Below are 15,266 nucleotides of genomic sequence, written 5' to 3' on the forward strand. Positions count from 1 at the left end.
ATACATGGGAAAGAAACTAACTTTTTGGTTTTCCAAACAAGTGTTCCATCTTTTGTTCAGATCATTTTATTCAGAAGTTGATGAACTTTTCATAAATCCATACAAAATGAAATGTGCTTATCTGTTGAAATTTGAAGTCCATTAAAACAACATAGCATTGAGCTCAAGGAGATGAAGCAAAAAGCAAACCAGGACAACATGAAGTTTGTATATGCAGCTTCTTGAAGCAAACAACCAAACTCAAACACAGTTGTCTATACGAACCTCTGAATGCACAAAATGAGTTGCAAGGCCACAGTTTATCATATCAGCTCCATCAATTCTTGCACCAGTCAAAGCTAAATAGTCTCCTGTTGTTTCTACCACATTAGTACAGCTACAATCGGGTCAGAAAATTCAAAATGAACAAAACTTAGCACATGACCCACTATCTCTTGTTGATATTTTAGGCATCGCCATTGTAAACAGAAGTAAAGTAAATGCTGCATTGTATATAACAAGGAACATAATGCCCATACAACAGTGGAGCATAAGGAGGAATAGTTCGTAGGATTCAATCAATTGTTGGACAATATGTGAAGAAGGATCACTGCCTAGGGTTGTGAGTACTTTTGAAATTCTAGTTCTATCTTTAGTCATCTAACAAAAGAGGCATGTATCTCAGTTCAAGGATGCATGTGTGCCACATGTCATTCATGCAACACATGGTCACACAGTTAAGAAGGGAAGTGTGGAAACAATACCAACATTCCTATGACAACTTTCACTTATGAAAGGGGCTAAGGTACTCCATTTTGAGCATATAAGAGCTTATATGAAAGCTGAGATGAAGTATCACAAGGAGGGAAGAAGACATCAGAGGTTTTGCTGCTGTGACATGACAGCCTCAAAAGATGCCATTTTCCACTGCTGAATATTATCAATCCTCACCGCAACAGAGTTCCATTCTTTTCGTCGTGCCTTGTTCAACGTAGCAAGTTGATTTAGGTCTGCTGGTACTTTGAATTAGCGAATAAAAGCAAGGAATTTACATCAATCCCTCACACCTGCAACCCAACCAAAGCTGCGCCACTGCTTTACACTCCTCTTAAAGAGAAGACAGCTAGTTGTACGCAAAAGGGTGAGGTTCTTGACTGTTAACTGTGTTGCAAAGTAGAGAAGACCAAATCTTCTCTCCCGTTGTATGATTATGAGTTTCTTGCTGATTTTGATGAGCCCATGTAATTTGTAATGACACTAGAGGAAAACAAGTTATTTTTTAATTAAAGGACCTAGTCATTATGCATGAGTTGTTATATTATATCATGTCATAGTACAAAAAGAAAAAGTACTTTAGTTAGGGCTAGGTCATGTAAGAGACCGCCAGACACCAAGAAACTTAATCGTCTCTAGTCAAGATATTAGCATGCTGGATAAGATCAAGTCGCCACTAAAGAAGTCCCTTAAGCTTCGCCACATGAGATAGGACACCTGAAGTGGCATAAAACATGAAGGCATTGTGAGTGACCCAAACATACCAACAACCCTAGAATCGGAGAAGGTGGAACAAAATCTTCATATGAGGTTGTGCCAAACCATGACATTTAACCTTATCAAAGACCCAATCAAAAGGATGCACAACCTAGTCCCCACCATAGCATGCCAAATGTTAGAAAGGAGGACCCAAATCTTCCGAGAAAAAGGACAAGAAACAAATTTATGATGGGGAGACTCAACTACAATGGTAGAGAAGAAACAATTCCCATTGCAGATACCCCTATGGTCAAGAGGAGAAGGCCACCCACCAATATTCTCCAAATGAATACCTTACATTTGAATGCCATCCTGTTGATCCATCTCTCCATCACTCTCAAGTTCCACCAAGCTTTAGATTTGTGCAATCCCCAAAGCTTGTTGGCTTTGCTGGTCGACCATGAGCGATCTTAGATCATGAGATGATAAATCTAATTAACTAAAGAAAACTCCAGGGTTAGACACCTTGCAAGGTCCCAAGTCAAAAGATAGTATTAAGTGAGGGTTTGCAAAAAGTTTCTGGTCAATAAAGTAACAGCACCTCAATGGGAGATAGCAATGGTCAACCCCAAGACCTTCACGAAATAAGTAAGTGTATCCTAACCACTACTAGGTATCCATGATGAAGAAAATAGGCTAGGTGAGTAAAGCAACTATAGGGGGTATGTGGAGAGACAAAAAAGAAGTATGGAAAGCAAGCTGGATACGCTAAGCAAGCAAGGGAAACACCTCAGAGACTACCATGTGCAATGCCACAAATATAGCTAACCCCCTCTGAAGTAATGCGGACATATAAGTTCAGATCGTAAGGGGTAAAGTGGTATTCAAGATTTCGAAGGAACTCATCCATCCTCTAAAACCAAGACCACAATGCTTACTTCAGCCCATAGAGAGCTTTCCAGAAGCAAAAGATCTTATCTTTTTAGTTAGCAAAAGAAAATTGGAGTGGCTGCTCTACATAGACTTCTTTCTCCAAATAACTACTCAGAAGACACTGGCGCAATCAACAAACAAAAAGACATCAACCGTACACTAGGAGCAAAGGTCTGTTCATAATCAATGCCTTGCTTCTATCAAGACCCTTGCACAACAAGGCGAGCCTTGTACTTGTCTAAAGTCCCATAAGCTTTTAGCTTGGTCCTAAATATCCACTTCATCCTGATGACACTCTTGTGACTCAAACAATCCACCAAAAATACTCTCTAGCTCCTTCATGGCCACTTGCCAGTGGGGATGCTAAAGAGCCTCTTACCAACTATTCGACTTAGAATGCACTATGTAATCAACTGTAAACAATGACACAAATGAACCCTGAGATGCAAGCTGAAGCTGACCTTCTAAGACCCTCCAGAAATAAACCCTGAGGTGCAAGCCGAGCAGATCTTCTAGGACCCTCCAGAGTGGAATCCTGTGGAAGGATCCATGAATCCCACATGGTCTGCTAGTACTAGCAAGGTAACAGATCTCGCAGAGAGGGCTTGAGAGTTGAAGGATCTGCGGGGAGGTCAAGAGTAGGCAATAGACCTAGCTCAAAAGAAATCTGCGATGGAATATACTGAGGAATTGGCTCGAAGTCCAATATAGAAGACTGCACAATATCCCTCTCATAAAAATCCTCTCTCCTAACGATCATCTTTATTTAAGCATTCGCTTTGGAGCAATATCCTACAAAAATCAAGGGATCAACTCCAAAAGTGAGCTTTCCTATCTGATTATCAAGGGTGTGTATATATTTACAACTCCCAAAGACTCTGAAGTGAAAAACTACTAGCCAAGAGCCGAAGAATGCCTCAAATGAAGAGCCCTTTGATGAAAATCCCAAGTCAAGCATTGGTTGAAGATGTACAACAAAGTGTTAACAATCTTGACCCAAAGGCGCTCAAGGAGCTCTAGTACGAACAACATAGAGTGTGCCATATTCATGATAGTCTAGTTTCTACGCTCTATGACTCCAATCTAAGAGAGGAAGTTAGTAGAGGTAAGTTGGCAAGAGATATCATGCTCCTGTAGAAACTCAAAGAACTCATGAGAGGTAAACTCACCACCACTATCACTCCTTATACATCCTACACGACGACCAATTTGGTTATGAACCACCAACATCTAAGCAAGGAAATATGTAAATGCATTGAACTAATGCTCGAGGAAGTATGCCCACAAGAAGTATTGTGCATTGTTCAAGGTGACTGTGGATGTCCACCCACAAAGATCAACATGAATCAAATCAATCTAAGAGGCACCTCACCTCCATGCATAAACTGTTGAGCAAGTGGGGTATGGTATTGCTTCTTGATTTGACATGCTTTATAGATATCTCGAGATAGCTTCATATATGGAAGGCCCTTAACCATCTAGCAACACAATAACTCATTAAGAGAGTCATATCCAAGATGCCCTAAGTGAGAATGCCAAAGATGATCATTGTTCATGGGCTCCCATGAAGCCACTAAAGCTTAGAAGTATTGGAACTCTAAGCCATCAGTTGTGGGCTCAAAAAGGAACTAGATCATGTTTTACAGGCTACTAAGCTATGCCTCACCACAAGCAATCACTAAACCAGTTTGAGAATCAAGAACCTTGACTGTGGTCACTATAAAGAAAACTACTCGTCCCAATCGACAAAGTTGCTAAATGGATAACAAGTTCACCCCAAGCTGTGAAACATAGTATACATCATCCAACGTAGCGAGATCTAGGCTCTGGTTAGGGGCAAGAGACAAGACCATGAGCCTGAATCTTAATTGAGGAGTTGTTCCCAATGCAAACTATCCCGACTACAAGGACTCGAGAGATGAAACTGTCTGAGATGGGGTCATATAATGAGTAGTTCCATTGTCCACAATCCAAGGAGTAATTGAAGTACTATGCTATGATGAGTGGGCCTCTACAATCATGCAAAAAGTGTGCAGCTAGGCCAATTGTCGTAGCATGTCTGTAATCCGAGCTTGCAAAACCACCACAAGCGAGGACGAGTTTGCATCAAACTTCATGATAGAAGATCCTTTAGGACGATGCTTATGTATGTTTTCAAGTTTGAGAGAAGCCGACCGAGCATCCTCCATGTGTTGAGGTTCCTTGATAGTAGGCACATCAAAAGGAGGTAGACTATGAGAAGCCATGATGATAGTAGAAGAGAGCAATGTGGAGAGCAAAGGAGACACGAGAGGGTAAAGAGAGTAAAAGAGTAAGAGATTATTTACGATATCATATATAGCCAAGAAAGTATTCCAAAGAGGAAAGTATCACGTCCTGTAACAACAGAAAAATGTAAAAGATTTCTGTATTTAATGCAGATTCTCACTTTTTTTAAAATGGAAATAAGGGGGTAGCTTAAGGGAGTAGATTGATGATTTAATCAAGTAATCCTTGGAGCAATATAAGCAAAAAAATTTGCTCGTGCCCCAAAGAGGCAAAAAGAAATATTGATACTTTAATAAGCCAATTTGGCTCACACGTTGAATTTCTCTTTGCCCCCACGTAGACTGCCCAAACATTCCTGCCACACAAAGCAAGAGGGTAGAGATAGAGAACTGTCACTCCACGTCCTACCCCCCTTGCTGTTGAAGGTGCCCCCATCCAAACAAGGCCATCAACTGCGAAGCCAACTCAGCATTGCCTCTTCTTGCCACTATAGCCACCTCAAGCTAGGTTAGTGCCAGCTCTACTTGCACAGCTGCCTCAGGCCAGGTTAGTGTCGTCACCAAAAATCAACCCCTTCCACTTCCACACCAGTACGTCAAAAAGTAGACACTTTTTTTCCCCTCTTCTCTCTAGTCAACACTTCTTTGTCTCCTCTCTCCAAGCTATTTGCTCCCCCCAACAACGAAGAATTACCTAAACACTCTCTTTCATAGTAATATTAAACTTAATATTAACAATAACATTTGTCTTAACATCTGTCATAATGTTAACATTGAAATTAATACTAACGTTAACATGAACATTAAATCTTAAGAACATGGTAACATTTTGAACATATCTCAATCACACACTCAAACTAGCATGTCTTCACACATACAAAGTACAGTCACTCCAATATTCACCAACCTGACATTGCAAAATACATTCTCAATCTCTCACTACTACCATACTACGATTAATGAGGAATTCACATGCATCTCAATCCCAAACTGATGTGATTTGTTAAATGGGACCTCAACTTTCCAATAGCAATGGAGCTTTGCCCTAACCAATCTGAAGTAATTCAGACCTGTATACCTATTGTCTATTAAACCCTGATCTCCAACATACATTTTCCCTGAGAATGGATGCTCATGCTAATGCTTTGAATGGCTGGAAATAGACATGCATGTCTATATTGTATAAACATTTCCCCTAATATCTACCCTGAATCTTCAATGATTGGGCAACCCAAAACAAGAAGCAAATTGGGGATTTTCATTGGAATATCTTTAATAAGAAATTCTACACCCAAAATCATGGATCCCTGCAAATCTCTAGCCATTGATTTGCTATAGACAGCAAATACTAATTCTGATCTGTTATACAATAGTGTTTGCATAGCCCGAGAGAGGAGAGAGAGAAAAATACCAGCAAACATGCATCTCCTGTTGTTACAGCTCTCAAACCACACCAGAATGTGTGAGAGAGAGAGAGAGAGAGAGAGAGCCCAACAAGGAAGATATACTTGCATGTAGCCTAGAATAAGCCAAACTTGACTTGGCAAATAATCCCTTTTCACTCAGAGGCACATTCAACCCAAATAGGCCTTTGGACATACCCACATCAAAATGACATTTAATGCTGCCCAAAATTTAACGTGACATTTAAAATGTTTAAGCCATTTGAAACACTGACTGTTTCAATGTGCATTTAAAATGCTCGCATTTCACCTTCCCATAACTTGAAAAAAAAGTAATCATTTTTATGGCTCGTTTGTTGCCTTTGCCTTTATCTAACACTGCCCATGCACAGTCCCACGTGCCCAAACTATAAGCATGCATTCGCATATCGTGACAGTGGGGAAACACACACATGCTCACACACAAATGCTTATTCAATTCTGTTTGGACTCAATGATATTTGTTTGTGTGTGTGTGTGTGTGTGTGTGTGTCCGTCTATGTGATGTGTGCTTATACGTCTGTCTATGTGACGTGTGCTTGTGTGTGTGAGAGAGAGAGGTTGTTTTGCCACCTCCTGTATTATTGGGGGGAAGTTTCCCCCAACTGTTTCTCTGGATCCTAAAAACATTTCCCCAGCCATTCCCGCCAGCCCAGAATGGTTCCCCCCGAAACACATTTCACGATTTCTCAAAACGATTTCCCCATTTCCCACCTATATAGAAGCCATTTCGGGCCGTTTCTTGTAGTTGTGCTTCCAAGGCTACAATAAATACCTGCCAAAAGAATTAGAGAGCTTGATGCTGATTAGCTGAGTTCTTTTGCGGAAAGGAATTCTGATCAGAAACTGCAGGGGTTTGAAGATATCATATGCCAATAAAAAAGTGCATATACTCCTATTTTCAATTAATACTCTATCAATTCATTCCATCAATCATTCTAACAAGCAATTTATTGATCAAATCCTAGAAATTCATATGTAACATGTGGATGACAGAATTATATTCTATATCTGCTGAAGTCACTTTGTATGGTAACTCAATAGACTGCTAAGCTAGTTATTAGAAATTAAAGGAGATATGTGCATTGCTAACATACCAAAATGACCAGGTAAGTGTGAAAGAAAGTATGATGCAGCAACATCAGTGTGGTAGCCGATCGCAGCTTCTGGCATTGCAAAGACCTGTAAGAGTGCAAGAATACCAGAAGGACAATCAATAACCTAGCAAACTCTAGAACTTAATCAAATTTGCTTAGGAAGATCTTCAGCTAAAATGACCTATAAATATGCAATTTTCATAAAACAAAAAAGGATGAATGATAATATTTGGGAGACACATATGAGACCTACAGCTATGATCTATGGCAAGATTAAGCAACTTGCCAAATAGGTGCCATTTTCCTTGAATCAGACCCTCTCACTCATCTCTTCTTACTTATTTGATCTTGGCACTTCATGACCTATTCATCTCTCGAGGTTTCTCCCTGACTTCACCGTTATAAAATTCAGTGTCACATAAGAGCCATGAGACAGCTCTCTTGTTCATACCTTCAGCACTTGGCCTTAACTGAGTCAGAAAATCTATCGATTGAGCTGGGGTCTTCACAGTTATTTTCTCTCCCCATTCCTTAATGACTCCATGGTTGCAGAAGAGTTGTGGATCTTGGAGGAAGTGGTGCAGCTACCACAGGGCATTTCAGCTCAATTCTTGCAAGCACCTCAACTGCATCAGGACAGGCAAGTGTGGAATGGCAGGACTTAAGGTGGCTGCATTACTGCTGAAAATAGCAGAAACTATGGGGGTAATGTCTGAAATCTGGTAATCTCCAATTAAATGTGATAAGCGTGTTCAAAGAAACCATATCAACAAACCCAGAAAAAAATTGGTCAGGCTTCTCTCTAACAGTAAATCTGAGGGCATCAAAGCCCTGTTCTCTGCTCAAAATGGCAAGCCATGAAAGCTTTGAAAGTAATCGTATACTAAACTCATGTTTCCCATTTGTCTGTCCCACATTGATTGTAACATCAAGATCCCAGCTAGTCTCAACTTTTTCTTGCTGGGGAACCTGTCAGTCGATGTGCTATTCTAATCTATGTACTTGAAAATTTAAATGATATAATGTCTTTTCTCCAGTCATTGTTCAATGTGCAATGTTCCAGCTGAGATTAGACATTGGCTATGTAATATGAACTATAACCTTCCCAAACTGATCTTGGATTCAAGCTATGAACTCTCAACTAGATTTGACCTTGAAGAGTCATTGTACCATGATCCATTACCCGTGCTCTATAGATTATGACTTATCTTTCTATGATGAATCATGGCAGATGCACATATATTTTTTATTAGATGATGTTGACAAGTATTTGTATCTTGATTCTCTATCTATTATCATGCATCTTAGACTTGCTACTTGGCATCATGAATCATTTTGTTGTTTTGAGTCTTGACATTAGTGTTTGGATCCTGGCCCTTGGGATCTATCATCTATGATTCTATCGTTTTGATACTATGTCTGAGATAGTCGTGAATCCCTATGATCTTTTAAGATTTCTAATAACTATGCAAATTGCAACTCTATAACTTGCTCTCAATGCACTCTAATTTCCTTGTACATTTTAAGTTGTAAGTCAATATTTTATGTTCTTCAATCTTGATCATGTATGATGTAAGTTGTAACATAATCAAACTTCATGAATCATTGGACATAAAGACTAAGTTTTGAGTGAAATTTGAGTAAATGTTGTTGTGGGCATTGATATATTTAATAACCACATATGTATTTTAGGCTAAAATCTAAGATTCCTTGCCCCGTTTCCAAAATTTCTCGAAACTCCGAAACTCAGTTTTTGTTGTTTCCATTTCCCCCTTTACCGAAACTCCCTCATACTAAGTGTCCTACGAATAGGATATCCAAAGAGGAGAAGCAACTCTTTCACAGGTAGAAGAAGTATCGGCTCAAAGAGGGGAAAGCTTCAAAAAAGGAAAAGAGAGAATCGTTGAGGGACTACCCTTGGAAGTCCAAGGTGGTCCTTCACAACTAATGGAGACAATACAAAACATGCAAACATAATTTACACAGCTAAAAAAAGGGAAGAATTGCAAAAGACACGGCACCAAAAAAGAAAGTAACAAATCTAGAAAAGGGAAGAACTACAAAAGACATGTCACAAGAAAAGGGAAGAACTATGGATGAGAAAGAAAAGGGAAGGACTGCAAAAGACACAACGCTAGAAAGAAAAGTAAAGACATATTAGTCCACCCATGCTAATAGGAGTGGACAAGCACAATGGCATATGCAATAGAAAGCCTTAGCACAATGAAGCGCCTATGTGAGGAGCTCAAAAGAGATACTGCTCAAGCAATCAAGGATCGCCTAAAAACATAGATGAATCTAGATCAAGATAGGAGCATACACCAAGAGTTTCTAGAACAGTCTGCTCAACAGCTACACGATCTCCAGACCCAACATACCAAAGAAACAAAAGAATTGAATATAAAACTATAGGAGATAGAGGAAGTGAGGGATAAAAGCATTGCAGCCAAAGGCTACAAATTGTAGATCTCACGATCCAATTAGAACAGAAAAAGCCAAGACAGCTCTCCTAAAAAGAGAAATACAAGATAGCGAGCATGTTCAAGGGCAACTAAAAGCATCCTATATAGGTATACAAGATACTATTTGAATGAGCCTACCAAGAACTGTCACCGAGGTGGAAGGAGAGGCTATAGAGAAATAATGAGGCTACAAACATCAAGAGCAGGACATTCCACAATTGCTTGGATGACCTATCACCTTGACCATTGCATCGTACCAACCACTTGTCACCAACTAGGTCCTCTTGTGTGGAACAACACTTCAAGCTTGCCAACCCATCTCCTAGTTGCACTCACATGAGTACATTCCACATTTCATAGTGAGGTAGGCACACCCCTGGGGAGAGCACAATCAATCATCACAAGTGTAGCAAAGGACTCATCTAGAACAACCCATCAACATCAGTGGGCTACACTTATTTCCATCACCCACTCTTATTTCTTTGCCAATTCTCTACAAAGATATCATCTACCACTAGCTCCCTCTTCATCGATGGATGTGATTACCAATCACTTTCCAAGATACTAGCAACAATAGCCTCGCCTTATCCACAACATTTCCCTCGGCATCAACAATAGTTGCCAATCCTCCAATAAGACCACAACCATTCTATTGAAGAGCACCCTACCACACCACCAAAAGGAAGCTCAAACCGGCCAAGTAGAGGCTCCAAGTACACTTGCTGGCCACAAAACCTACAAGAAAACAATCCCCTTTTGCCAAGAAAGTATCTCTTCAAAACACACAAGAGGCACGCAAAAGATACATCAAGGTTTTGATCCTCACTCTCTTCCTCTTCTTCACTCTCCATTAGATCTTGCAGCGAATCACAAGAGAGTAAGAAACGAGAACAAGAAGCAAGAGTCGTGCCAAAGTGAGAAAGAGGAAAATGAAACGTGAGGAGAGAAGATAAAGAAAAAGAGAGGTTGTAACCAACTCAACTACCCAGCTCCTCAAATCCCACCACTCAAAACCACCTTTCCTTCTTTTTCATTATGATATTCAAATTTTCATATATTTGGCTAAGGTCTTAGAGACCCTTCCATTTTGAGAACAAGACAAAGGTGTTTGACCTTTCTTTTCCTTTCACAACATTTAAATGTGAGCCTTTGGACCCACAATTATACATTGCTTCATATGTGATTTTCAACAAAGGGTACAAAAGCAAAATTCTATTTTATACAATAGATGTTTCCATGATGAGAACATTTTTGTGCCTATTTTCTCACACATTTCCGAGTAATCATTCCTCCGTGAAGCATTCCCACGAGCAAACTTGAAGAAGAACCACAATTAGTTCGAGCAAATCTTCATCTCCATCTTGATTGCCTTTCTTTTGCTTGGAGGAGGGAATTCAAACTAAACACATTCAAAAGAAAAACCATACAACTAGGTCATAAAGCCTAGGTTTAAAAGCACACCAAATAAAAACACATAGCACATGAAAGATAGGGCTTTTCAACAATTTTGCACACAAGAATGGGCATCACACTCAATATTAGGCTGAAAAACAACCACACAATGAAGCACATAAAAGAAAACCCGACAAAGATATCACCATGAAGCGTTTCCTCACATAAGATATGGACATGAGATCCTCCACCTAGGTTTTGTCAAAAAGGAAAAAGAGAGGTAGGTATTATTGAAAATAAAACCAAAAAGTGGAAAAGCAATCTCTTATGTGGTTTGGGTGAGCAAAGAAACTCTCTATGTTGAAGAAAGGGAGCACAAGGAAAAAGGAAGCTACCCATATGAGCAAGGCATTATAAAAAAGTGGTTTATTAAAATAATATGTTTCATATTAATGTTCTTTCTTTCTCAGTTACAAGTTGGGGACAAGGCAAGAATAATTGTGATGCTACGTGGAAGGCCAATGACAGATGGGAACAATGAGCTGCACATGCTACATGGAGGATTGGAGTGGGGGGCTAGGGGAGGATGTTGTGGCTGTTGTGAGGCCAAGTAGAACAAGTCCAGGAGCATGGCAATGCATATGCATGGCAACAGTCTCTAGATGGCAGGCGAGAGAAGCCAAACAAACTAATGGCAAGGATGTGGGTGGAATGATGAGTATGGCAAGGTGATGGTAAGGCTAGAGAGGCATGGAGATTGAGAAGAGGCAAAGAGCATTGTTGTGCGCATAGGAGGGCAAGGAGGTGGTGGCAAAGAGGAGCCGCCATATTGCAATGATAAAGGTGGAGAATCTAGCATGGTGAGAAGGGAGCTGTTTTTTTTTTAAAATTAATTTAAAGAAGAGACGGCAACAAAAAGGGAGACGAAGAGTGTGAGGGGACAGCTTCAAGTTCTGCTAGATGATGGGTTGTTTGGGGGGAGTTGTGTAGTAGACTGTAGAGGTCATGCTTTGTGGGGAAAACATGAAAGTAGCACAATTAGAGAGGTATGAGGAAAAGTTTTGTTAGGGGACAAGTAGTTGATGACAAGGAAGTGGGGGACGTAGAGAGGGTTGTTGAAGGCACGGGTTGCAGCATCATCTTCTTCCACTAAAACTCTTCTCTTACTCTTTCATATTCCTCTTTCTTCAAAGTAGGGGACTCCATGATTGAAAGCCTTGTAAAACTTTATACCATAAACCGCATCTTTCCTTGGAGAATGCAGCCTTCTCCACCAAAGCTCTTCATGTTTTAGAATATGCATTCTTGCAGATTTCGTAACCACCTATTCCCAACTAGTGCACCAAATGAAGAGCACCCTACCATAGCACCAAAACGAAGCTCAAACACGCCAAGTAGAGGCTACAAGTGTCAAAAGACGACGTACCAGCAAGACAATAGGGTTTGCGAGGAGGAACACCGAGTAAACTGAGTAAACATTGAGAAGAGAAGGGAAGAGGAGAGAAGAAACTGTGATGATTGGAATGATGAAGTTCTAAATCATGGAGTGAATGTGATACAAGGAAACAAGGGTGCCTTAGCACAAGGAAGATGATAAACACAACCACGAACCACGAACTGCAATGTCCTCTTGAAGGGGTGTGAGGGCAGTGGAGAGGCTAGAGAGAAGAGGTGACGGAATGAATGAATCAGCCGTAAAGAATGGATGATAGAGGCAGCCTATAAATAGGCAAGAGACTGTCCCGGGTGGCACCTGGAGGGAGGGCATCAGCTGTCTAGGGTGACACCCCACTGTGGGCGCCCAGCCCCTTTTTGGGGCTATTCGTTGTGAAACCCTAAATGCAAAACACGAAACCCTAAACGCAAAACTGCGGGTGAAGGGTTTCTCAACACCCCCCCTCTCATGCCCAAAAAGGGGAAACAGAAGACTGGATGAGTTGTAAAACCCGAAATTCAACCTCAGGGGAGAGAAGCCAGTAGCTCCATGACTCCATGCTAGAAGGAATACGAAGGCCTAGCCACCAAGTCGCTGCTGAAGATCCAAGGGCCTCGATCTAGGTAGATCCTCTAGATCCTAGGTATGAGTAGAGGAAATAACTGCTCAAGGGAGAGCCACTCCTCGAAAGTGAAAGGTGGGGGTGTGTGAAGAACTTCATGGCACATAGGGTCCCTCTTTGAATTGGAAGGAGTAGAAGTAGGAGTCCCCTCTGAAGCCAATGAAGAACTTGAAGCCCCCTCTGAGGGCAAAGTAGACGACGCACCAAAGAGACAATAGGATTTGCGGGGAGGAACACAAAGTGAACTTGGTAAACACTAAGAAGAAAAGAGAAGAGAGAAGAAACTCTGATGATTGGAATGATGAAGTTCTAAATCATGGAGTGAATGTGATACAAGAGATTAAGGGTGCCATAGCACAAGGAAGATGATAAAGACAGCCACAAACCACGAACTGCAATGTCCCCCTGAAGGGATGTGAGGGCAGTGGAGAGGCTAGAGAGAAGAGGTAACGGACTAAATGAATCAACCATAAGGAATGAGTGACAGAGACAGCCTATAAATAGGCAAGAGACTGTCTAGGGTGGCGCCTGAAGGGAGGGCATTAGTGGTCTAGGGTGGCGCCTCACTGTGGATGCCCAACCCCTTTTTAGGACTATCCACTGTGAGACCATAAACGCGAAACGCAAAATCCTAAATGCAAAACTGCAGGTGAAGGGTTTCTCAACACCCCCTCTCAAACCCAAAAAGGGGAAACAAGAGAAGAGAGAGGTGGAGATGCAATGCTACATGTTGAAGAATGCTCATGCAACAGGTACCACTTGGACAGTGTCCCTCGTGGGAATTTGTTCACTTGCCCAAGCGCCCTAGTACAAAGATGATGAAAACATACAATGCATAGGAGAAATATCGAACTTTGTGCGATGGCAAGAACCATAAGGATATGCCCATATAGGATCTCAAGAGTTGGTTCCATGCTGACCAAGGGACGAAGAAGATCCACCCTGTAATCTCAGAATACCACTTGAAAGGAGACCTTTGAAGATAGTCAGGAGACTGGATGAGCTATAGAACCCGAAACTCAGAGAGAAGCCACTAGCTTCGTGACTCCATGCTGGAAGGAATACAAAGGCCTAGCCACGAAGTCACTGTTAAAGATCCAAGGGCCCCGATCTAGGTAGATCCTCTAGATCCTAGATATGAGTAGAGAAAATGACTGCTCAAGGAAGAGCCACTCCTTGAAAGTGAAAGGTGGGGGTGTCTGAAGAACTTCATGGCACATAGGATCCCTCTCTAAATCGGAAGGAGTAGAAATAGGAGCCTCCTCCTCTGAAGCCGAAGAAGAACTAGAAGCCCCCTTCTGAGGGCGACGTAACAAAATCCCCCTCTAAATCCCAGTCTAAGAGAGAAAGGGAATCCAACCACTCATGACTCACGGACTGCGAAGCATCTAATGACGAAGTGCCGCCAATCGTGCCGAAGAAGGTATCTAGGGCTCAGAAGAAGAAGAAGGAAAGCACCCAAAAGTGGCATCTCAAACCTGAGTGAAAGAGGGTGGGGAAGAAGGAGGCTCAAGATGAGCCAAAGATGGGGAATAGTCGCAGGCTCTCAAGAGAGTGGACTGTGGAGGAGATGTGGGCCGTGGGAGCCACTATACCCGGAAGTGGGTGGGGGGATCCTGCACGCAATGGGGTGGTCTCCAAGAGGGCTTATCACCTCGTAAGATCTTAGAGCCTGCGGCTTATTGCCTTGAGTATAATACTTCGATAGTCGATGCAAAACAATCTCTGTGGCCCAAAAAGGAGAGGTGGCACAAGGAGTGCCTAGTGGAAGACATATACTCTGGGGGGGTGGGGAGCAAAGGTCGAAGTCCGCAATCATCGATGGAAGCACAGTTCTTGCTGCAGTAGGAACACCCAATAGACTGATCATCTATTGGGGAAGAAGCCATGGGTACTAGTGAGCCTTGCTGAAGAAGGAAGAGGTTAGCCACAAACCATGAACTACAATGTCCGCCTCAAGGGCTGGGAGGGTAGTGGAAGGGCTAGAAGTGAGTTGCCAACTGCAAGGAGGAGCTGTCAACTGCCAAGGAGGAGCCGCCAACAACAAGGAGAAGCTGCCAACAGCCTGGTTGAGCCCCCACTAACAGAGAACAGCTGCCAACAGTTTGGCTGACCCACCACCAACAAGGAGGAGGCGGCATTGGCAGCAGCCCTGAACACAGAC

At 41.8% G+C, this 15,266-nt stretch overlaps 1 protein-coding gene across 2 annotated transcripts in view; it reads right to left on the reverse strand.

Moving 5' to 3' along the window:
* The window catches only part of LOC148021642 (3-hydroxyisobutyryl-CoA hydrolase-like protein 5), a 41,608-nt gene that overhangs the window by 8,507 nt on the left and 17,835 nt on the right, over positions 1–15,266 (reverse strand). For both annotated transcript variants that reach the window (XR_015694361.1, XM_087697109.1), the window contains exons 8-9: positions 7,192–7,276; positions 265–350 (exon numbers count right to left, since the gene is read on the reverse strand). Coding sequence is in view for 1 of the 2 variants with exons in the window: in XM_087697109.1 (XP_087553235.1) it covers positions 265–350; positions 7,192–7,276 (171 nt within the window). In the remaining variant the exon portion in view is untranslated. The remainder of the gene's footprint in view (positions 1–264; positions 351–7,191; positions 7,277–15,266) is intronic.

Source organism: Lygodium microphyllum, chromosome 17, assembly GCF_053477565.2.
Source record: "Lygodium microphyllum isolate KBCC chromosome 17, Lygodium_microphyllum_v1.1.10, whole genome shotgun sequence".
Taxonomy (NCBI): Eukaryota; Viridiplantae; Streptophyta; class Polypodiopsida; order Schizaeales; family Lygodiaceae; genus Lygodium; species Lygodium microphyllum.